Source organism: Bos indicus, chromosome 10, assembly GCF_029378745.1.
Source record: "Bos indicus isolate NIAB-ARS_2022 breed Sahiwal x Tharparkar chromosome 10, NIAB-ARS_B.indTharparkar_mat_pri_1.0, whole genome shotgun sequence".
Classification (NCBI taxonomy): domain Eukaryota; kingdom Metazoa; phylum Chordata; class Mammalia; order Artiodactyla; family Bovidae; genus Bos; species Bos indicus.
This window is the reverse complement of record NC_091769.1, coordinates 84,880,497-84,905,573: the sequence shown is the minus strand read 5'-3', so window position 1 is coordinate 84,905,573 and position 25,077 is coordinate 84,880,497. Positions and strand designations below refer to the sequence as shown.

Below are 25,077 nucleotides of genomic sequence, written 5' to 3'. Positions count from 1 at the left end.
GAACCACGCGGCAACTAAGCCCGGGCACCAAAACTAGAGAAGCCTCTGCTGCAACCAAGGGCCCGTGCACGGCAACAAAGGCCCAGCACAATCAAAACAAAAAATCACACTGTAAAAAATGTGATACAGGATAGTTAGGATTACTCGATTAACGACCCTATAAACCAATAATCGTTTATGTTTGGCCTTGCCAAAGGGAGAATCACAGGAAGGAAGGAAGGGAGGGAGGAAGGGAAATGAAAACCAAGAAAATAAAGACATTTTTTTAGTCTGTGTATTTAGAAAAGGAAGGGAAACTTAACAGCAATACTAGAAAGGATGAAAAAAGACAAGCACTTACTCGCAATTAGAAAGCGTGGACAAGGATGCATCCATCTTCTCTATAGGGGGAATCTGGGCATACAGCTTTATCTCTCTGGCTTCAGATGGCTTCTGGCTGGTTTTCTCTTCCTATAATGAAAATTAATGTGGAAGAAAATAATCCCAGATTATAATGTGGAACTAAAAAGGTCAGATTTTCTCAAGGCTTTTCAATATTTATTTCAAAATAGCTATTAAAATTCAGTAATTCTGTACATTTTTGACAGAACACTTATTGACAACACTTACTTACTGAACCTGATAACTAGCTTATACATCACTGGTTCAGATAATTCCCTGTCAGGTCTCAGCCAAATGGAAAAGAGGAAAGAAAATAACTTTTATTTCTGTAGTTTTTAAAATCTTTTAAGAGTCTATCAATTAATAAACAAAAATAAAACACAACAACAAAAACATTTTTCTGGGAAGGATTCCTTGTCCCTAAACAAACTTAAGTATCAGATTTAGATCTATAAGACGAGCTGTTTTTGTCATCTCATCTTTCTGTTCCTATGTACAATTTAGTCTGAGCTACAACCACCAAATACCAAGAATTTGAGAAGGTATTCTCTTTATGACAAACATTACTTTGCCAACAAAGGTCCGTCTAGTCAAGGCTATGGTTTTTCCAGTGGTCATGTATGGATGTGAGAGTTGCACTGTGAAGAAGGCTGAGCTCCGAAGAATTGATGCTTTTGAACTGTGGTGCTGGAGAAGACTCTTGAGAGTCCCTTGGACTGCAAGGAGATCCAACCAGTCCATCCTAAAGGAGATCAGTCCTGGGTGTTCTTTGGAAGGACTGATGCTAAAGCTGAAACTCCAGTACTTTGGCAACCTCATGCGAAAAGCTGACTCATTGGAAAAGACTGATGCTAGGAGGGATTAGGGGCAGGAGGAGAAGGGGATGACAGAGGATGAGATGGCTGGATGGAATCACCAACACGATGGACGTGAGTTTGTGTGAACTCCGGGAGATGGTGATGGACAGGGAGGCCTGGCGTGCTGCGATTCATGGGGTCGCAAAGAGTCGGACGTGATTGAGCAACTGAACTGAACTGAACTGAAGGTCAAATTTATTTGTTCTACAATAATTTACTACTACATTCTATGTTACAGTTTAATTTCAGTACCTAATACAATTTAAATTTTAATTACCAGGATATGCTGCCTAATAATGCTGCCTAATAACTGAGGTACTTAGTTCCATCTCTCCAATCAAACAAGAAGATACTGCAGCTCGGGAACCATTTTTTTTTGCTTTCCTGTTTTCTATTGTTGTTGTTTAGTCGCTAAGTTGTCTAACCCTTTGTGACCCCATGGACTGCAGCACTCCAGGCTTCCCTGTTCTTCACTATCTCCTGGGGCATGCTCAAACTCATGTTTTCTATAGCTAGTGTGATATAAGACACAAAAGAGGCTTGTTTTTTTTTTTTTTTAATCAAATCATAACACATCAATAATAGAAAATATATAATCAGTTGAAAGACAACTAATACACATCCACTTGGTATTTTTTTGTGTGCCATAGGTTAGGAGATGGGAGACTGACATCTTTAATAAATGTGTTAATGAGAGTAAGAATGAGCATGATATCTTCAAATAATATTAAAGTTAAAGACTTACGGCCATCATATAATCTAGAAATAAAATGTACAAACCAAATCAAATAGCCAACCACTTATTATTATAATAATAATAATAGTAATAATAATAATAGTGGTTGGCTATTTATTATTATAAACCAAGTGTTATTAACCACTCGTTAATATAAATATTATTATATTATCCTAAAATCTGCTTCAAGGCAACTGTATTGAATATTAAGCCTACTCCATACTTTTTTTTATTAAAACAGATTTTTCAGTAGCTAAACAGAAAGGAATTTTTAAATTCCAATTAGGGTATAAAGAAACTTAGAAGCACTAAAAACAAGAATTCAAATATTTCATTATCCTAGCTACTCTATTTTCCATAGACACCAAGTTTCTTGAAAGACTTTTTATTTAAAGCCCAGCTACAAAAGCAAAGATACATTATTATACAAAAAACTGATAACACAGTCAAATAAGCTATCACTGGGGATAGAAATTGAGGAGCCATCTCTATTCTCTCTGGAAATTCTATCCATAATGCTGAAAGACAACCATTCAAACTTTATAGAATTTTATATTCAAAATATTTGTTTAAATTAAATGCACATTTTTTACAAATGCCATTTCCTAACATTACTATGTGCTTTTAAAAAATGTATCTTGTGTATTTTTCCAGATATAATTGATATACAGCACTGAATAAGTTTAAGACATACAACATACTGATTTGACTTACATAATCATGAAATGATGACCATAGTAAGTTTAGTGAACATCCATCATCTCAAGCAGATACAAAATAAAAGAAATAAAATTTTTTTCCTTGTGATAAAAACTCTTGGGACTTACTCTCTTAACTTTCGTATATAACATACAGCAGTGTTGTTCTTCAGTTGCTAAGTTCTGTCCGACTCTTTGCCACCCCATGGACTACAGCTTGCCAGGCTTCCCTGTCCTTCAACATCTCCTGGAGTTTGCTCAAATTCATGTCCATTGAGTCAGTGATGCCATCCAATGATCTCATCCTGTGTTGCCCTCTTTTCCTCTTGCCCTCAATCTTTCCCAGCATCAGGGGCTTTTCCAGTGAGTCAGCTCTTCACATCAGGTGGCCAAAGTTTTGGAGCTTCAGCTTCTGCATCAGTCCTTCCAATGAACAGGAAGGTTGATTTCCTGTAGGACTGACTGATTTGATCTCTTTGCGGTCCAAGGGATTCTCAAGCATCTTTAGCACCACAATTCAAAAGCATCAATTCTCTGGTACTCAGCCTTCTTTATGGTCCAACTCTCACATCCATACATGACTACTGTAAAAACCATAGCTGTGACTATATGGACCTTTGTTGCCAAAGTGATGTCTCCACTTTTTAATACGCTGTCTGGGTTTGTCATAGCTTTTCTTCCAAGGAGCAAGCGTCTTTTAATTTCAAGGTTACAATCACCGTCTGAAGTGATTTTGGAGCCCAAGAAAATAAAATCTGTCACTGTTTCCACTTTCCCACATCTATTTGCCATTGACGTGATGGGACTGACGTTAATTATATTAATCATTTTGTACACTGCATCCCTAGTACTTACTTATCTTGTAACTGGAAGCTTGTACCTATTGACTATCTTCATCCAATTTCCCCTACCGCTACCCCTTGCCTCTGGTTACCACAAATCTAGTGTCTTTTTCTACGAATTTGTCTGTTTGTTGAAACATAATTGACTTACAGTGCTATGTTAGTTTCTGGTGTACAACACAGTGATTCAATACTTTTATACAGTACAAAATTATCACTACTTTTTACAGATTTATTGAGATACAATTAACATACAACATTATTTATGTTTAAGGTATGCAATGTGATACTTTGATATATGTACATATTGCAAGATGATTACCAGCATAAAGTTAACACATCCAGCACCTCATACAATAAATTTTTTGTGTGTTGAGAACATTTAAGATTACTCTCTTAGCAACTTTCGAGTATATAATACAGTATTATTAACTATGCTATACACAGATTCCCAGAACTTATTGATCTTATAACTGGAAGCTTCTACCCTTTGACCAACTTTTCCCCATTTCCTCCATTCCTCAACTTTGGTAACCACCATTATAATCTGTTTCTATGAGTTGGCTTTTTTAGATTTCACATATAAGTGAGATCACAAATGAAAAAACCTTGAATTGTCTTGTCCTATCTGACTACATCATTTAGCATAATGTTGTCACAAATGGCAGGACTTTCTTCTTTTTATGGCTGAGTAATATTCCATTGTATACAAATACACATTTTCTTTATCCATTCATCCACTGATAGCCATTTAGGTTGTTTTCATGTCTTGGCTATTCTGAATAATGCTGCAATGAACCTGGGGATAATTACTCTTTGAGATGGCAATTCCATTTCCTTCAGATATACATCCAGAAGTGGAACTCCTAGATTATATGGTAGTTCTACTTTTAATTTTTGAGGAATCTCCACAGTGTTTATACTAACCACTCCACCATAACACTATACCAACTTACATTCCCACCAAAGTGCAAAAGGGTTCCCTTTTTTCCACATCCTCACCAACACTTTTCTCTCATATTTTTAATGACAGCCATTTTAACAGGTGTAAGGTGATATCTCTTTGGGGGTTTGATTTGCATTTCCCTGACGATCAGTCATGTTGAGTATCATTTTAGAATTTTTATTCGAGGTTTTTTCATTTGTCTATGCATGATTTTCATCTGTTCACATTGACTGTCTCTGTTCTAACCTCCAAGAGATTAAAACCATCATTTATCTAAAACCTAGATCACCCACAGCACATATCACTCTATCACCTAAAAATGATATGTGGTTTAATAATGATGAAGTTGAAAAAGAACATGGAGATTCCAGCTATCACAGTAACAGACAAATTAGCCTTTCCAGATTTAAATTTTCCAATGGTCAGACTTTTTAACTGAAATTTTTATTGAGATATTTGAAGAGTCATGTGCAGTTATACGAAATAATACAGAGAGAGCCTTTATACACTTTGCCCTAATGGTAACATTTTTCAAAATTATAGTATCACAACCAAGATATTGATATTGATACAATCCACTAACTTTAATCAGATTTTCCCAATTTTACTTATACTCATTTGTACATGTGAGTGTGAATGTGTCTGCATGTGTGTATTAAGGTCTATATACTTTTATCACCTGTGTAGGCTCATGTATCCACTAACAGATTTCTTGTATCGAATGATCAGATTTAAATAACTGTCCAAAACTTATCCTAATATGGTTTCTAGAAGTAAGAACTCATAAACTCACCCATCTGGCTAGGGCTTCTTTGATTGTTGTTGCTTTCGCCTTAAAAAGAGAAGAAAAAACAAGGTTATCTTTATTGGTGTGATTTGTTGACTCAATTTTCATGCAACAATTATTAGCCCTGGCATCTACCATTAAAAAGATTTCTTTTTTTGAGACTTTATATGAAAAGAGAATGTTTTAATTTCTTAAAATCAGAAATACTTAAATACCTCTCAGAAATTAAGGAAATCATGATGTATCATGTCATATGCTTTACTCTCACGTGGTTTACAAAAAACAGAGCTGTCAACACTGATATTAAAATATATCTTATTTCAAAAAAATAAAATAAAATATATCTTATTTCATTATTCTAAGATTTATATCTTCCTTCACATTTTAATATCTTTGAAGTCTGGATACATCTTACAACCAGGAAAATTTTATAATTGCTGCAGCCAGGTAGCACTGATGAAGGTTTAGAAAAATATTAACCATCTTATTTAATATACATACCATATATATTCATTTTTATGTTTATCAAAGGATGCTGCTGCTGCTGCTGCTAAGTTGCTTCAGTCATGTCCGACTCTGTGCGACCCCATGGAAGGCAGCCCACCAGGCTCCCCCGTCCCTGGGACTCTCCAGGCAAGAACACTGGAGTGGGTTGCCATTTCCTTCTCCAATGCATGAAAGTGAAAAGTGAAAGTGAAGTTGCTCAGGCGTGTCGGACTCTTAGCGACCCCATGAATTACAGCCTACCAGGCTCCTCCGACCGTGGGATTTTCCAGGCAAGAGTACTGGAGTGGGGTGCCACTGCCTTTTCCATTATCAAAGGATAACACATGATAAAAATCTATATGCCTAAATACATTTAAAATAACTCTGTCAATAAATACAAAATAAAATTTCTAAGTGATAGGAAATTCTGTCACAGTTTAATTCCAACTTCTTATTTTTCTTATTTTTTAACTGGAAGATAATTGCTTTACAAGGTTGTGTTGGTTCCTGATGTACAACAACACGAATCATTACTTTTCTTTCTTAGAAGAAGATAAAATAATGTTGTACCTTATAATCAATAGTATCTTAGATTCAATTTAATATGATATTAAAAACTTTAAAGGTAAGAAAAAGAAGACATCCTTTGAATCTTTGCTGGAGCTTATTTTATAAAAGAGAGAACCCTAAAGAATAACAAAAGGAATTAAGTCTCTGAAGTAAAGATGCACTAATAAATAACACAAGTTAAAAATAAAACTATTAATTTAAGTAAAATAATAAAATTAAAGACAAAGAATGTAAAAATTGGAGGAATATAACACTTAAAAGGAAACTTATGCTTAAAATACATTAATTTAAAAATAAGAGAACAGGGAACTATACTCAATATTCTGTGATAAACCATAATGGAAAATAATATGAAAAGGATTATATATATATGTATAACTGAATCACTTTGCTGTTTAGGAGGAGTAAACACAACATTGCAAATCAACTAATGAATAAAATAAATTTTAAAAAATAAGAGAAAGCAAGAGACAGAAAACAAATTAGGCATTCAAAATATTTGGAAAAGTACATCATGAATGCAGAAGGAAACAGGAAGGAAGAAATCAATGAAAAACAGACTGAGAGGAAAAAAGACGAACAAAACTAAAAGCTGGTTCTTAAGTTTCTGGCAAGCCTGACTGAGCAAAACAGAGAGATATACAAATTAAAAATATAGAATAAAGAGAGATGACACAGATACCACAGAGATTTTTAAAATAAAATATTATAATTTTGAAAACCTAAAGTATACATTTCTAGGGAAAAAAAAAAAGCCAAAACTCACAAGAAGAATCAGAAAATATGAATAGACCAATAACTATTTGAAAATTAAAAAGATAATCCAAGAAATTTACTCACACCCTCCTCCCCTAAAGCCCCAAATCTAGATAAATTGCAAATAAGTTCTACCAACTTTTCAAGGAGCAGATATTCCTTGTTATGCAAGTTGTTTCAGAAACCAGAAAGAAAAGAGGGAAAGCTGCCAACTTATTTTATGAGACTAGAATAATCTTGATGCCATAACTAGATAAGGGGCCCTTTTTACTTCTCAAAACAGATTTGAAAAATCTTAGATGCACAATATTAGATTTCCAAAGCCAATGGTGTATAATGATCATGATCAAAAATGGCTTATGCCAGGGGCATAAAGATTGTTTAACAACAGAAAAATCTATTACAAATGTAAATCATTTATTAATGGATTAAAAGGGGGAAATTACATTTATTTCAGTAAGTGCAGAAAGAGCATTTGATAAAGTTCTACCTCTGATATTAAAAGCTTTTAACTAAGGGTTAAAGCAAAATTCCTTATTTGATAAAAGCTATATATCAAAATGGAGAAGGAAATGGCAACCCACTCCAGTATTTTTGCCTGGAGAATCCCATGGACAGAGGAGCCTAGCAGGCTACAGTCCTAGGTCGTAGAGAGTCGGACACGACTGAAGCAACTTAGCACACACACATGCATATATCAAAAAGCTCTAACCAATACCAGCTTAATGAATAAATTCATTCATTTGAACAAATATTCACTGATTACTTCCTATATACCAAACATTCTTCCACTTGCTTCAGATATATCAATGAACAGAACAAAGATTCCTGCCTTACGGGAATCTACATCTATCGCTGGGAGACCGATGTAACTGATATAATAAATAAATAGATAAGTCATATAGTATATTAGAAGGTGATAATTACTAAGGAAAAAGAAAAAGCTGAGCTCAGTAAAGAGTATCAGGATGTGTGTATATGTCTATGGTGGATATTTACTTTAAATAAGGTGGTCAAGGGTGGGCCAAATTGGGAAGGTAACATTAAAGTGTCCTCAAACTCCTAGAAGACAACATAGGCAAAACAGGTAATAGAAATAAAACCAAAAATAAACAAATGGGACCTAATGAAACTCAAAAGTTTTGCACAGCAAAATCACCATAAAAAAACAACCTGTGGGCTGGAAGAAAATATTTGTAAATGATGTGACTGATGAAGGGCTTAATTTCTAAAATATACAAACAGCTCATATAAGTCAGTAACAAAAAAAAAAAAAAATTCAGGGACTTCCCTGGTGGTCCAGCGGTTAGGACTCCATGCTTCCACTACAGGGGGCAGAGGTTCAATCCCTGGTTGGGAAACAGGATCCCACATGCTGCATGGTATGGTAAAAAAACAAACACACAACCCACTGAAAAAATGAGCAGAAAACCTAAACAGACATTTCTTCAAAGAAGACATACAGATGGCCAATAGGCACATGAAAGATTTTCAGCATCACTAATTATTAGAGAAATGCAAATCAAAACTACAAAGAGGTATCACCTCACATGGGTCAGAACAGCCATCATTAAAAAGTCTAAAAAAATAAAAAATAAAAAAAATAAAAATAAAAATAAAAAGTCTATACTGATTCACTTTGCTGTCACCTGATGCTAACACAACACTGTAAATCAGCTATGTTGTTGCTGCTGTTGTCATTGTTACTCAGCTGCTAAGTTGTGTCTGACTCTTTGTGACCCCAGACTGCAGCATGCTTGGCTCCTCGGTCATCCACTATCTCTTGGAGTTTGTTTTGCCTTCAATCTTTCCCAGCATCAGGGTCTTTTCCAATGAGTTGGCTCTTCATATCAGGTGGCCAGAGTATTGGAGCTTCAGCAACAGTCCTTCCAGTGAATATTCAGGGTTGATTTCCTTTAGGATTGACTGGTTTGATGTCCTCGAAGTGCAAGGGACTCTTAAGAGTCTTCTCCAGCACCGTAATTTCAAAACCATCAACTATACTTCAACAAAAAATAACTTTTAATTTAACTCCACAAATAATAAATGTTGGCAAGGGTGTGCAGAAAAGAGAACACTCCTGCCCTTTTGGTGGGACTGTAAATTGGAACAGCCAGTACAGAAAATGGAATGGAAGTTCCTTAAAAAAACTAGAAAGTGAACTAGTATATGATCCAGCAGCCCTATTCCTGGGCATAGATCTGGAGAAAACCATAATTTGAAAAGATATATGCTTTCCAGTGTTCACTGAAGCACTATTTTACAATCGCCAAGACATGGCTAAATGTCCATTGACAGATGAATGGATAAAGAAGATGTGTTATATATATATATATGTACAATAGAATACTACTCAGCCATAAAGGAATGAAATAATGCCATTTGCAGCAATATGGATGGACCTAGAGATTATCATACTAAGTGAAGTAAGCCAGAGAAAGACATACCATAAAGATATCATAAAGTGATATCATATGATATCACTTATATGTGGAATCTTAAAAAAAAAGTTACAAATTAACTTATTTACAAAACAGAGGTAGACTCATGACAGAAAACAAACTTATGGTTACCAAAGGGAAAAAATGGAGGAGAGACTAATTAGGAATTTAGGAGCAACATATACACACTATTATTTATAAAATAGATAAACAACAAAGTCTCTGTTTAGCACAGGGAACTATATTCAATGTCTTGAAATAAACTATAATGAAAAAGAATATACATATATATCAACATGTGTAACTGAATCACTTTGCTATATACCAGAAAACAACACAACATTGTAAATCAACTATACTTCAATAGAAAAGAAAAAAGTGTTCTCTTTAAGATTCCAGACACATCAAGGATGCCTATCTCCTATCATTGCTACTGTTTAACATGGTACAAAAGATCTTTATCAATATTACAATAAAAAATAAAACTATGTGTAGATGATCATCTGTGTAGAAAATGCAATAGAATAAACTAATAAATACTAGAATACAGCAAATGCAGGACACTGTTGACAAGTTAGAAAAATTGAGAGATATTTTCAAAATAAAACCAACAAAGGACTAATATCTAGAATATACAAGGAACTCCTGAAATTAAAAAACAAATTAAAAAAAGGGAAAAGTTGGCAAAAAATATATACAGAAAATTTACAGAAACTGAAATACAGATGATGACTAACAATGAGATATTTGAACTCACTGAAAATCAGAGAAATGAAGTAAAACAATGGGATACTAAAATACATCCTCATATAGGCAAAAGTCAGAAAATTGATGAGAATGTAGAGAAATAGAAACTTTCATCCATCACTGAAGGAAGTAAGAAATAGTATAGCTGTTCTGGAATCCAATCTGACAGTGCCTAGGGAAATTAGGTATGCAGAAACCCTATGATTCCACAATCTCACTTCCGGGTATATTTTCCAGGGAAATCCTTGTTGTTGTTGCTTTAGTCATTAAGTCATGTCCGACTCTTTACAACCTCATGGACTCCAGGCTCCTCTGTCTCTGTGATTTTCCAGGCAAGAATACTGGACTGGATTGCCATTTCCTTCTCCAAGGGGATCTTCCCAACCCAGGGATTGAACCCAGGTCTCCCACATTGCAGACAGATGCTTTAACCTCTGAGCCACCAGGGAAGCCCATAGAGAAATCCATGGATGGATCCAAAAAAAAAGACACTTATAGGAACACTTTCAAGTTGGAAGCAATCAAGTTATCCATAAACTGGTCTATAAAGTGACTAGTTCCCCTATAGGTAGCAGGAGTTAAAACCTGAAATGTCTAAATAACCAGTGAACATCATTAATGGGTAAAGCTGGCCATGTAAAGAGGATAACCACTATTTGGTTCTAGAAAACCACTGGCAGGTGGGACTTGGGACCAGAGTTACCCTAATATCACACTTCTTCAAATATGAAAACTCTTGTTAATTGAAAGTAACACCCTTACTTTATATACCATCAGCAAAGAAAATATGCTGCCAATTATATCACAGCATCATATTTCAGTAATACAAAAATATGAAAAAAGATGTGTCTTGATAGTAAAATACGGTATTTCGGATTCTTCAGAGAAGCCAGAAATCTGCATTTTGGTGTAAAGTATGATCATTTTAAGACATTAGAAGCTAATTTTCTTAAAAAAAAAAAACTGTGTGGGACAGTATTTTTAGTGGGCCCCAAAACTACGAGCTTGCAGCTTCAGTGAGCTTCACTTAACTACTAGTTCTGAGTCTCTATTTGAAGATTTTCAATAATTCTTACAGTTCCTACTTTCATAATTATTTAGGGCCAGTTATTTCTTCACCTAAATACAAATCTATGTTCCAGAATTTTTAAACTTTCCTTTTTTTTTTTTTCAGCTAAATGCCTGTGGAATATAGTAAGAAATGTAGAAGGGAAACTACTTTTAAGAGTAGAATTTAACCTGGTGGCTGAGGGCAGGCATATTTTCCTCATCACTTGAATTTCCAGGGTTCAATTTCTGCTCACTTCTATAGCAGAAAACTAATTAAACTTATTCTTTATAAATATTTCACATTGGAAAAGACCCTGATGCTGGGAAAGACTAAAGACAAAAGGAGAAGGAGATGGCAGAGGATAAGACAGATAGCATCAGGGACTCAATGGACATGAGTCTGAGCAAATTCTGGAGATAGTGAAGGACAGGGAAGTCTGGCCTGCTGCAATCCATGGGATTGCAAAAAGTAGGAGACGATTTAGCAACTGAACAACAATATATATTTCCATTAGGCAGGACAATCACATACTTTGCTAAATAGCTTTGGTTGGGTCTTTAGCCAAACAACAACTTAAACTACTAGTTGGATCTACCAAGTGTGTAAGCAAGACAGTGCTCACTTTAAGTAGGAAATGAGCATCACTAGGTAAAATCATTACTTCATAAAGAGATTTGATTGGATAGATCACCGTCAGATTTCAAGCCTAAGAGAGCAATATTTCTCAAAGTGTCAGGGGGAGCTCTCTAGTTTTAGAGTCACTTGAAATGCACATTTCTGAAAACCCCTACTTATGTTAAAAATTCATAATCAGCACTCCAGTTTAGTCCAAAATCATACTTATGCATACTTAAATTTGAGAAACACTATCCTAGTATGTTCTATCAGAGAGGGTTTTACAGTGTTTACTAACAACTGAATTGAGAGTCGTTCAGAGTGGAACATGGGCACATCACAGGTTTATAAACATTGCAGCAACCAGTGGTACACACAATCTCTCCTAACCAACCCCACCCTCCATCTCGCTTGGGGGTGGGAGGGTAAATTACTTATATTAAAATGATATCCTTATTCACACTCTCCCTTCCATCACTTGTCCCACTCTAATCCGCTCTTTTTCGAGAATTTTCTGCTCTTTGCCCTGCCTTTTCTCTGCCCGGGCCGCCCTCACCTCCAGACAACCCAATGCCAGGGCTTCTCTTTCGCCCCAGGCCTCTGAATCCACCAAGCAAGCGTCCGCTACTCGCTCCCTTCCGGTGTTCGACGATGTCCCCCACCCTCAACCCTCCACAGTTACCCTTTTCACTTCCAATCTACTTGCAGCTTTGGCTGCGAGGCCTAGAGGGTACTTACCATTCCGGCGGTTGCTACTGTCACTGCTCTGGTTGCTAGGGTCCGCCGGGGTCAGTGCGCACGCGCACTTCTCGGAGCTCGTCTCGGATTCCCTACACGGGCAGTCGTCTTTTCTCTCCGCCCTCACGGTGGCGCGAGCGGGGCATTGTGGGACCGTGCGAGCGTTCGCGCGGGTCGTCTGGCTCTGCGGCGCTCGCTTCCCAGGGACTGCAGCGCAGCTGAGAGTGATTTAGGGAGCTTGGGAGCTTAACCTCGTAGAGAGGTGGGGGAGATATCTTTTTCTCTTGTGAAAGTAGTTTCAGGCTAATCTGGAGTGACGTAGGTGCTTAGAGTTTAAAGCTTTTAAACCTCCCTGTAATAGTTCCTCCCCCTCCCAAGCCCATCCCCACCCCACCCCACCCCTCTCAGGGTTGTCCCAGAGGACAGGCTTTAGGTGCCCTGCTTTGTGCATTGAACTTTCACTGGCCATCCCCTTTCCGTATTGTAATGTACATATTTCAATGCTGTTGTCTCAAATCATCCCACCCTTGCCTTCTCCTGCTGAATCCAAAAGCCTGTTCTTTACATCTGTGTCTCCTTTGCTGCCTTGCATGTAGGATTGCCAGTACCGTCTTTCTAAGTTCCATATATATATATATATATATTAATATACAGTATTTGTTTTTCTGACTTCACTTTATATAATAGGTTCTAGTTTCATCCACCTCATTAGAACTGACTCAAATGCATTCCTTTTTATAGCTGAGTAATACTTTGGAAGGAATGAAGGCTAAAGCTGAAACTCCAGTACTTTGGCCACCTCATGCGAAGAGTTGACTCATTGGAAAAGACTCTGATGCTGGGAGGGATTGGGGGCAGGAGGAGAAGGGGACGACAGAGGATGAGCTGGCTGGATGGCATCACTGACTCGATGGACGTGAGTCTGAGTGAACTCTGGGAGTTGGTGATGGACAGGGAGGCCTGGCGTGTTTCGATACATGGGGTCGCAAAGAGTCGGACACGACTGAGCGACTGAGCTGAACTGAACTGAATATTCCATTGTGTACATGTAACACAGCTTCTTTATCCATTCATCTGCTGATGGACATCTAGGTTGCTTCCATATCGCTATTGTAAATAGTGGTGAAATGAACATTAAGGGCACATGTATTTCTCTTATTCTGGGGGATTGCTGGGTCATATGGAAATTCTATTCCCAGTTTTTTAAGGAATCTCCACACTGTTCGCCACAGTGGCTGTACCAGTTTGCATTCCCAGCAACAGTATTGGAGAAGGAAATGGCAACCCACTCCAGTATTCTTGTCTGGAGAATCCCATGGACGGAGAAGACTGGTAGGCTACAGTCCACATGGTTGCAAAGAGCCGGACACGACTGAGCGACTTCACTTCACTCACTTCACGTACTGACTGGCGTGAGATGATACCTCATTGTGGTTTTGATTTGCATTTCTCTAATAATGAGTGATGTTGAGCATCTTTCCATATGTTTATTAGCCATCTGTATGTCTTTGGAGAAATGTCTGTTTAGGTCTTTTGCTATTTTTTGATAGGGCTATTCATTTTTCTGGTATTTGAGCTGCTTATACATTTTGGAGCTTAATTCTTTGTCAGTTGTTTCATTTACTATTACTTTCTCCCATTCTGAGGGCTGTTTTCACCTTGCTTATAGTTTCCTTCATTGTGCAAAAGCTTTTAAGTTTAATTAGGTCCCATTTGTTTATTTTTGTTTTTATTTCCATTACTCTAGGAGGTGGGTCAACAAAGCAGAAATAGATGTTTTTCTGGAACTCTCTTGCTTTTTTGATGATCCAGCGGATGTCGGCAATTTGATCTCTGGTTCCTCTGCCTTTTCTAAAACCAGCTTGAACATCTGCAAGTTCATGGTTCACGTATTGCTGAAGCCTGGCTTGGAGAATTTTGAGCATTACTTTACTAGCATGTGAGATGAGTGCAGTTGTGTGGTAGTTTGAGCATTCTTTGGCATTGCCTTTCTTTGGGATTAGAATGAAAACTGACCTTTTCCAGTCTTGTGGCCACTGCTGAGTGTTCCAAATTTGCTGGCATATTGAGTGCAGCACTTTCACAGCATCATCTTTCAGGATTTGAAATAGCTCAACTGGAATTCCATCACCTCCACTAGCTTTGTTTATAGTGATGCTTTCTAAGGCCCACTTGACTTCACATTCCATGATGTCTGGTTCTAGGTGAGTCATCATACCATCGTGATTATCTTGGTCGTGAAGATCTTTTTTGTACAGTTCTTCTATGTATTCTTGCCACCTCTTCTTAATATCTTCTGCTTCTGAAAAGTTATGACCAACCTAGATAGCATATTCAAAAGAAGAGATTTCTTTGCCAACAAAGGTCCATCTAGTCAAGGCTATGGTTTTTCCAGTGGTCATGTATGGAAGTGAGAGTTGGACTGTGAAGAAAGCTGAGTGCCGAAGAATTGATGCTTTTGAACTGTGCTGTTGGAGAAGACTCTTGAGAGTCCCTTGGACTGCAAGGAGGTCCAACCAGTCCATTCTAAAGGAGATCAACCCTGGGTGTTCTTTGGAAGGAATGATGCTAAAGCTGAAACTCCAGTACTTTGGCCACCTCATTCGAAGAGTTGACTCATTGGAAAAGACTCTGATGCTGGGAGGGATTGGGGGCAGGAGGAGAAGGAGACAACAGAGGATGAGATGGCTGGATGGCATCACCGACTCGATGGACGTGAGTTTGAGTGAACTCCGGGAGATGGTGATGGACAGGGAGGCCTGGCGTGCTGCAATTCATGGGGTCGCAAAGAGTCAAACGCGACTGAGCGACTGAACTGAACTGAACTGAGGAGGTTGGTCATAGAGGGGTTTGCTGTGATTTATGTCAGAGAGTTTTCTGCCAGACAACAGGCTACTTTAAAGCTGCATATATACAAATGGTTTTATATTCCAACCGCCTCCTCCATCCATGAGGAAATCACTGCTGCTGCTGCTGCTAAGTCGCTTCAGTCGTGTCCAACTCTGTGCGACCCCATAGATGGCAGCCCACCAGGCTGCCCTGTCCCTGGGATTCTCCAGGCAAGAACACTGGAGTGGGTTGCCATTTCCTTCTCCAATGCATGAAAGTGAAAAGTCAAAGTAAAGTCGCTCAGTCGTGTCCGACTCTTAGCGACCTCATGGACTGTAGCCTACCAGGCTCCTCCATCCATGGGATTTTCCAGGCAAGAGTACTGGAGTGGGGTGCCATTGCCTTCTCCGGAGTAAATCACTAGGAAATGGGAAAAAATTATGAAAACTAGCACCAAAGAAATGGAAATGATTTGATTTGAAGTCTTAAGTCCTGGTAAATCTTAAAAACGTTTCTGCAGGTTTCGAGTTATAAAAGTATAATATTTCATTAAAAAAATAAGACATTAAGCTTTAAAAGGCCCTTTGACTTCTCAATAAACTTAAGATTCAGTCAAAATTACTGACCAAAATCCGTAATTAAACAAGGTTTAAATTACTTTAAAGGTCTAATGAAGGTGTAATATAAAGTGAACAGTATGGGTGGAAAGGTAGTAAAATATCAAATTAATATCCTCCTAATGTTGGCCTGCTATTTCTCTTTCAACACCCCTACTGGAGATTATGTTATTCAATCACCACTTTTAAGAGAACTTCCCAGCCAATTGCCTCCTACTATTTTTCTGATATATACTTCTGTTTTATTCCAATTAAAAGTGCCAAATAAATCCATATAAGTACAGAAGAAGAAACAGGAACATTAGGATACAAACCAAACTAAAAGGCCTAAAAATTCCAGTGCCAGAGACCATTGCTAAATTCTCAAATCTAGAAACAAGTTGTAGAGTATACATATTAAGGTAGTGCTTTTACAAGGAGGTTTTCTCAACATTCAGATATCTCAGCATATCTTGATCTGCTCTGTTTAAAATCAGATAAATCTCAAGCACTTCTAGATTCAAGATTAGGTCCAGAAAGACTAAAGCAAACCATGAAAAAGACATAACTACAGACCCTCAAATCATTCTGGCAATGGAATTTTCCAGCCACAGCCTTCAAAATTCTAATGTGATTATCACATTAAATAAAACTGAGAATTTTATTTCAATTCATTAATTCCCATTATGGAAATCTGTGAGAACTTTATAGTCTATTTCCAAAAAATCCTACCCTCTCCCTTTCCGAGGGTGGCGGCGGTCGTGGGTAGAGCGCCATGAAGGCCTCAGGGACGCTTCAAGAGTATAAGGTGGTGGGGCGCTGCCTGCCGACCCCCAAATGCCGCACGCTGCCCCTCTATTGCATGAGAATTTTTGCGCCTAATCATGTTGTTGCCAAGTCCCGCTTCTGGTACTTTGTGTCTCAGTTGAAGAAGATGAAGAAATCCTCGGGGGAAATTGTCTACTGTGGACAGGTGTTCGAGAAATCCCCCCTTCGAGTGAAGAACTTTGGCATCTGGCTGCGCTATGACTCCCGCAGCAGCACCCACAACATGGACCGGGAGTACCGGGATCTGACCACCGCTGGCGCCGTCACCCAGTGCTACCGAGACATGGGCGCCTGGCACCGAGCCCGGGCCCACTTAATCCAGATCATGAAGGTGGAGGAGATCATAGCCAGCAAGTTCCATGACTCCAAGATCAAGTTCCCACTGCCCCACCGGGTCCTCCGTCGCCAGCACAAGCCACGCTTCACCACCAAGAGGCCCAACACCTTCTTTTAGGTTCAGGCCCTCTGTCCCCAGGGCTGCACAAATAAAACTTAGTGGGAAAACTGAAAACAAACAAACAAACAAAAAAAACCTACCCTCTCTCATCCCCTAGCTGTGAAAATGTTAAATCTCTCATTTAAATGATTCTTAGTTGTTCCTAAGGATCCTGAGGGTGAGAGGAGAGGATATGCTATACTGGGCTCTTAAAAACCCAATTATTACACTCACTGATTCACTCACCCAGCCTGTGTTTATAAAGGTCAGAGTTAGAGCTCAAAGAATTTGACTGTACCCTGATTTTAACATCAGCTAACTGTCTGATTTGATTAATTTGATTTGATTAAAACACTTTAGGCCTTGCTTCCTCATTTATGCTGTTCTTTGACCTATGAAATGAATAACAAAACAGTTTTCTCATCCTGGTGAAGGTCTCCACGATATTAGAGTATGTCAGAAACAACAAAAAGGTCATCTTTACCTTAACGTGAAGGCAGTATGAAAGTGTGAACGATATACTGTGACCTCAGTCACTTTGGGTCTTGAACAGATACCACAGACAGACAATATTTGTATCCACTACTCTCACCATTTTAACAAGAAGTGATAAGGAAAAAAGTTAAATTCACACAAAGCTCCGCCTAGCAGAGATAGACAAGCATTTAATGCTAGAAACTAAAGCAATTTTAGATTTGGTAAGAACAAAGTGAAAGAGGAGAGTGAAAAAGTTGGCTTAAAGCTCAACATTCAGAAAACTAAGATCATGGCATCTGGTCCCATCACTTCATGGCAAATAGATGGGGAAACAGTGTCAGAATTTATTTTTCTGGGCTCCAAAATCACTGCAAATGGTGATTGCAGCCATGAAATTAAAAGACACTTACTCCTTGGAAGGAAAGTTATGACCAACCTTGATAGCATATTCAAAAGCAGAGACATTACTTTGCCAACAAAGGTCCATCTAGTCAAGGCTATGGTTTTTCCAGTGGTCGTGTATGGATGTGAGAGTTGGACTGTGAAGAAATCTGAGTGCCAAAAAATTGATGCTTTTGAACTGTGGTGTTGGAGAAGACTCTTGAGAGTCCCTTGGACTGCAAGGAGGTCCAACCAGTCCATCCTAAAGGAGATCAGTCTTGGGTGTTCATTGGAAAGACTGATGCTAAAGCTGAAACTCCAATACTTTGGCCACCTCATGTGAAGAGTTGACTCACTGGAAAAGACCCTGATGCTGGGAAGGATTGGGGGCAGGAGGAGAAGGGGATGACAGAGGATGAGATGGCTGGATGGCATCACCGACTTGATGGACGTGAGTTTGAGTGAACTCCGGGAGTTGATGGACAGGGAGGCCTGGCGTGCTGCGGTTCATGGGGTTGCAAAGAGTCGGACACGACTGAGCGACTGAACTGAACTGAAGAACAAACCTGCAAGATGTATGCTCACAAGGAATAACTTCTGCTTCACTAGAAGTTAGGAAGATGGGCACCTGGCAGAAATATCCAAGCAGCTTAAATTTAAATCCCGACCACGGTTTAGAGGAATGAACGTCCCACTTGATATCTAGGCGGCAAAACAAAGGAATTAAGGCACTCGGGTTATTTTCAGATGACAAATTAAGTAGCAAAGCAAGCTAGTTTCCAAGTCCAGTCCTTAAATCCACTGCAAAGCCCTGTGCGTAAAAAGCCGTACAGACCAGGGGGCAGCAGGAAGCCGCGTAGGTGGCGGGCACCCCACCCCAACCCCCGAGGGCCACGCGGCTGCGGCTGGAGAGCCGGTGCTGCTTGCTGGAAGAGGCGAGCGCCAGGGCCAGCTGCATTGCCAGCCACCACGGCGCGGGGTGGACTGTCGCCTCCACAGGGAGGAGAGTTTTCATTCACCGCTCTCGGCATCCTTGGGAAGGCAGGGATCCTTCAAGCCGGTTGGCGTGAGGCTCCACAGAAGCCCCCTGGCCTGCAGGTCTGTGAAGTCGCCGCCCAGAGCTTGCAGCTTGGTCCCTATCCGAGCCCAACACACACCCGCTCCCTCGGCCATCTGCTTTATAGTGGGCAGGCGAGAGGACGAGGCAGCCTCGGTCACTGACTCCCGCCCCCGCCCCCGCCCCCACCCCCTACAAAGTGCCCCCTTCCTGGAGCCTAAGCCTTCCACTTTAATATCCAGAAACTCATTGTTTAGCCCAGTCTTAGGCGTCGCGGCCTTTGGAAAGGAAGGGGATGACGTGGACATAGACCTCCGAAACTGGACGGGGTCTCGGGGGTTCGAAGTGCAGCCAGCCACGGGGTGCCCAGATCTTCCGGGCTTTGACCGCAGCGAAACATAAGTGGCTTGGTGCCAGGGGACCCGGGTCCAGTAGGCGGGACGGGGATGGGAGGGGGCGTGGCCAGCTGGCGTACAGCTGGTAGGGACGGGGCCCGGATAGGGGGCGGGGCCCGGAGGGGCAGGGGTTCCGCTCGGCGGGCAGGGCCCGGAGGGGCCGAAGCCGGCAGGTGGGTCAGAGGACCTGGCTTGGCTCCTGGGGCGCCGTTCAGCAAAGGGCCATAGGAAGGGGTGACTTAGGAGGGCCCGGGGTTAGTTGAGCTTTTGGAGATCCCAAAGTGGATCCCTACCCTTCGAAGTATCGAGAATGGGAAGTTAATGATTTCTGACAGAAAATGCCGCCTCTAAAAATCCCTCTCTGGCAATAGGGGACACTGTTTCCTAAACCTAGTTGAAGGAGGCTACGCGTACTAGTGGAGAAGGAAATGGCAATCCACTCCAGTATTCTTGCCTGGAGAATCCCATGGACAGAAGAGCCTTGGCAGGCTACAGTCCATGGGGTCCCAAGAGTCGGACACAATTTAGCGGCTAAACCACCACATGTACTAGACTCCCGCCAAATTCCTTGTCTTGCTTGAAATTATTTTTCCAAGATTAAGCAAGACTTAAAAGAAGGAAAGAAAAAAAGACTCCTGAAATTAGATTTAAACGTTTCAGATGAGGTAGAGTACATAGGTATACACTGTGGAAATCATCTGTACTGTCCTGTGGCCTGGTGTAATTATTTAAACGTATATTTTTATATGCAGGGGGGAAAACTTACATTATATGACATTTATGGTTTTTTTTTTTTTTTTTTAAGAAAAAGGCATTGAACCCATAAAATAAAACCATATTTTTTCATTCATACAAATATTTGTATATATATCTATATAACATGGTTCTGGAAGGCTACACTTCAAGTTAGTAACAGTAAGTACCTCTGGGAGAAGACTAAGACTGATTAATGAGTGGAGGTTTTTAAAATTTTATCTGTATTACTTGAATCTTAAACAGTAAGAATGTATTGACATATGTAATTTACAATTTGTTTTCCACCATAGAATTCTACCTTAAAATGCACCTATAAAATGAGGTTAATTAACCCAAGCTCAATTCAGTTCAGTTGCTCAGTCGTGTCGGACTCTTTGCAACTCCATGAACTGCAGCATGACAGGCCTCCCTGTCCATCACCAACTCTCGGAGTTTACCCAAATTCATATCCATTGATTCAGTGATGCTATCCAACCATCTCATACTCTGTCGTCCCCTTCTCCTCCTGCCCTCAATCTTTCCCAGCTTTTCAAATGAGTCAGCTCTTCGCATCAGGTGGACAAAGTATTGGAGTTTCAGCTTCAACATTAGTCCTTTCAATGAACACCCAGGACTGATCTCCTTTAGGATGAACTGGTTGGATCTCTTTGCAGCCCAAGGGACTCTCAAGAGTCTTCTCCAACACCACAGTTCAAAAGCATCAATTCTTCGGCGCTCAGCTTTCCGTATAGTCCAACTCTCACATCCATACATGACTACTGGAAAAACCATAGCCTTGACTAGCCAGACCTTTGTTGACAAAGTAATGTCTCTGCTTTTTCCTATGCTGTCTAGGTTGGTCATAACCTTCCTTCCAAGGAGTGAGCGTCTTTTAATTTCATGACTGCAATCACGATTTGCAGTGATTTTGGAGCCCAGAAAAATAAAGTTTGCCACTGTTTCCACTATTTCCCCATCTATTTGCCATGAAGTGATGGGACCAGATGCCATGATCTTAGTTTTCTGAATGTTGAGCTTTAAGCCAACTTTTTCACTCTCCTCTTTCACTTTCATCAAGAAGCTCTTTAGTTCTTCTTCACTTTCTGCCATAAGGGTGGTGTCATCTGCATATATGAGGTTATTGATATTTCTCCCGGCAATCTTGATTCCAGCTTGTACTTTTTCTAGCCTAGCATTTTTCATGATGTACTCTGCATATAAGTTAAATAAGCAGGGTGACAATATACAGCCTTGACATACTCCTTTTCCTATTTGGAACCAGTCTGTTGTTCCATGTCCAGTTCTAACTGTTGCTTCCTGACCTGCATACAGGTTTCTCAAGAGGCAGGTCAGGTGGTCTGGTATTCTCATCTCTTGAAGAATTTTCCACAGTTTGTGATCCACACAGTCAAAGGTTTTGGCATAGTCAATAAAGCAGAAATAGATGTTTTTCTGGAACTCTCTTGCTTTTTCCATGATCCAGCAGATGTTGGCAATTTGATCTCTGGTTTCTCTGCCTTTTCTAAAACCAGCTTGAACTGGTTCACATATTGCTGAAGCCTGGCTTGGAGAATTTTGAGCGTTACTTTACTAGTGTGTGAGATGAGTGCAGTTGTGCAGTAGTCTGAGCATTGTTTGGCATTGCCTTTCTTTGGGATTGGAATGAAAACTGACCTTTTCCTGTCCTGTGGCCACTGCTGAGTGTTCCAAATTGGCTGGCATATTGAGTGCAGCACTTTCACAGCATCATCTTTCAGGATTTGAAATAGCTCAACTGGAATTCCATCACCTCCACTAGCTTTGTTTATAGTGATGCTTCCTAAGGCCCACTTGACTTCACATTCCATGATGTCTGGCTCTAGGTGAGTGATCACACCATGGTGATTATCTTGGTCACGAAGATCTTTTTTATACAGTTCTTCTGTGTATTCTTGCCACCTCTTCTTAATATCTTCTGCTTCTGTTAGGTCCTTACCATTTCTGTCCTTTATTGAGCCCATCTTTGCATGAAATATTCCCTTGGTATCTCTAATTTTCTTCAAGAGATCTCTAGTCTTTCCCATTCTATTGTTTTCCTCTATTTCTTTGCATTGATCACTGAGGAAGGCTTTCTTATCTCTCCTTGCTATTCTTTGGAACTCTGCATTCAAATGGGTATATTTTTCCTTTTCTCCTTTGCTTTTCGCTTCTTTTCTTTTCACAGCTATTTGTAAGGCCTCCTCAGACAGCCATTTTGCTTTTTTGCATTTCTTTTTCTTGGGGATGGTCTTGATCCCTATCTCCTGTACAATGTCACGAACCTCTGTCCATAGTTCATCAGGCACTCTGTCTATCAGATCTAGTCCCTTAAATTAACCCAAGTAAAAACATTCTATTAAATTGCTGTGTCATGAAAGATGTGTGGATGTGTAATCTTGAATTCTTTTTGAAACAACCTCATTTTCAAATATGCATCTTATCCCACTTATTCCATAAATAAGATAGTAATTATCATGTATTCTGATTCATGGATGGAAAATATTTGCCACTGAAAGCACATAGTTACTGGACCAACAATCCTGTCTTTTTGAAAAGTACTTTGTTTAAAGTCTGTCTTTGGACAACATATAGCTGACTCCCAGTTTTAGAAAACAACTCAAGTAATTTTGACTTCTGCTCCCCACATTCATCATTAAAGTGACATGAATGGTGGATTTTATACACCTCAGCATGTACCACCTGAAGGAAGAGAATCCCTTTGACAAGCTTTTACCTTCCCAGTGTTCAAAGACCATTTAAAATGAATGTACACAATAGCTTAATCATGATACACCAAAGGAATTAAGATGTGTTTGTGGCTTTCACTTGGCTGATATTTGTAACAGGTTTATACAGTTTTTTTTTAAATGATCAGTGGTTGACAAAAACATATATTTGCTTTCAAAATGGTTCACTGGTCTGTCTCACCCTGATGGAAGTACATCCAAGGGCAATAGATATACAAAGGAAAGCAGAACAATGGGCTAAATTTGGCTATATTTTCTGATTTGTTTTTTGTTTTTATTACTTTTTGTGTGTGTTTCTAATTAAGCTTTTCTTTTTGACGTCAACTTTTTTGAGCCACTAAGCATAAGGGGAAATTATTGGCAGTCATTAAAAAATAAAAATTAGTATGTTATAAATGGTTCCTTATTTCTTATCATTTTAAATCTTAACTGTCCAATTTGGTTTATGGAGCCTCCAATATGTGACCCTAATAGACCTTTAACTTCCCAGTAATCCTCATCAGTCAGATCTACACTATTTGAGCTTATCTCATCCAGCTGGAAAGCTGTGTGAAGGCTTGGGCTTTGGAGTTGGGCTGACCCTGTTCTCCTATCAACTGAATATATTTCTTAATCCTCCCAGGTCTCAAATTTCCTCATCTGAAATAATAAGAGCTAACATTTGAGAGTTTAAATATCACTCAGTCGTATCTGTCTCTTTGTGACCCCATGGACTGTAGCCCATCAGGCTCCTCTGTCCATGGAATTCTCCAGGCTAGAATACTGGAGTGGATTGCCATGCCCTCCTCCAAGGGATCTTCCCGACCCAGGGACTGAACCTGAGTCTCCTGCATTGCACATTACAGACAGATTCTTCACCGTCTGAGCCATCAGGGAAACCCTAATATTTGAGTTTAAATATGTTCCATGCTTTACTTAGACAATTTAATTTAATCATAATAGCCCAGTGAAGTAGTTTCCATTATTATCATTATAATTATCCCCACTTTATATATAAGGACATGGAGGCTTAGAGAAGTTAATAACTTACCCATGGTCACACAGAAAGTGGTAGAGCCTGGGATTTATATCTACTGTTAGAGACAATCTTGAGGGTACTACCTTTTAATCATTTAATGTTTCTTAGTAAGAAAGCCTTTGGGAGGAATTGATTTCTAAGCTCTACTTTTATTTTATGAGTGCTGTAAATTTTGTGTAACTGGTTGTTTCCTTCTTTGCATAGACAATTAGCAAACAAACAGCTGAATGAGTGGCCCAATCAAAGCAGGTATATAGAACTTCATAATAAGCATTATTGTATGGGCCTCATTTCTGGCTCCATTTTATGCATACCTTTTCCCTTTCTCCCTTTTAATTAACATTTGCCATATTTTAGGTAACTTTTTAACACCAAGAAAACTTTTTGAAATCTTGAAATCTTAGAGCTTGTTGTTCAGTCGCTCAGTTGTGTCCTATTCTTTGCGACCCAGTGGACTACAGCATGACAGGCTTCCCTTTCCTTCCTTATCTCCTGGAGTTGCTCAAACTCATGTCCATTGAGTCAGTGATGCCATCCAACCATCTCATCCTCTGTCATCCCCTTCTCCTCCTGCCTTCAATCTTTTCCAGCATCAGGGTCTTTTCCAATGAGTCAGTTCTTCACATCAGTTGGCCAAAGTATTGGAGCTTCAGCTTCAGCATGAGTCTTTCCAATGAATATTCAGGGTTGATTTCCTTTAGGATTGACTGGTTTGATTTCCTTGCAGTCCAAGGGACTCTCAAGAGTCTTCTCCAGCACCATGGTTTGAAGACATCAATTCTTCAGCACTCAGTCTTTTTTATTGTCCAGCTCTGACATCCATACATGACTACTGGAAAAACCATAGCTTTGACTAGATAGACCTTTGTTGGCAAAGTAATGTCTCTGCTTTTTAATATGCTGTCTAGG

General features: G+C 39.4%; 1 protein-coding gene, 1 long non-coding RNA gene and 1 pseudogene across 3 annotated transcripts in view; 2 read left to right on the top strand and 1 right to left on the bottom strand.

Moving 5' to 3' along the window:
- The window catches only part of DNAL1 (dynein axonemal light chain 1), a 40,774-nt gene extending 27,991 nt beyond the window's left edge, over positions 1–12,783 (bottom strand). Inside the window, exons 1-3 of one of the 2 annotated variants that reach the window (XM_019969199.2) lie at positions 12,652–12,783; positions 5,254–5,292; positions 341–450 (exon numbers count right to left, since the gene is read on the bottom strand). In XM_019969199.2, the coding sequence (XP_019824758.1) occupies positions 341–450; positions 5,254–5,292; positions 12,652–12,654 (152 nt within the window). In that variant the 5' untranslated portion in view covers positions 12,655–12,783. Of the gene's footprint in view, positions 1–340; positions 451–5,253; positions 5,293–5,748; positions 6,299–12,651 lie in introns of those variants that run through there. The other variant, XM_019969200.2, reaches the window with a different exon arrangement.
- A 4,027-nt stretch (positions 12,784–16,810) lies between these two features.
- On the top strand, positions 16,811–17,408 carry LOC109564573 (large ribosomal subunit protein eL20 pseudogene; annotated as a pseudogene).
- Positions 17,409–19,079: 1,671 nt separating this feature from the next.
- LOC139185372 (uncharacterized) overlaps positions 19,080–25,077 on the top strand; it is a 25,262-nt gene continuing 19,264 nt past the window's right edge. Inside the window, exon 1 of the long non-coding RNA XR_011568998.1 lies at positions 19,080–19,296. This is a non-coding gene — a long non-coding RNA (uncharacterized lncRNA). The remainder of the gene's footprint in view (positions 19,297–25,077) is intronic.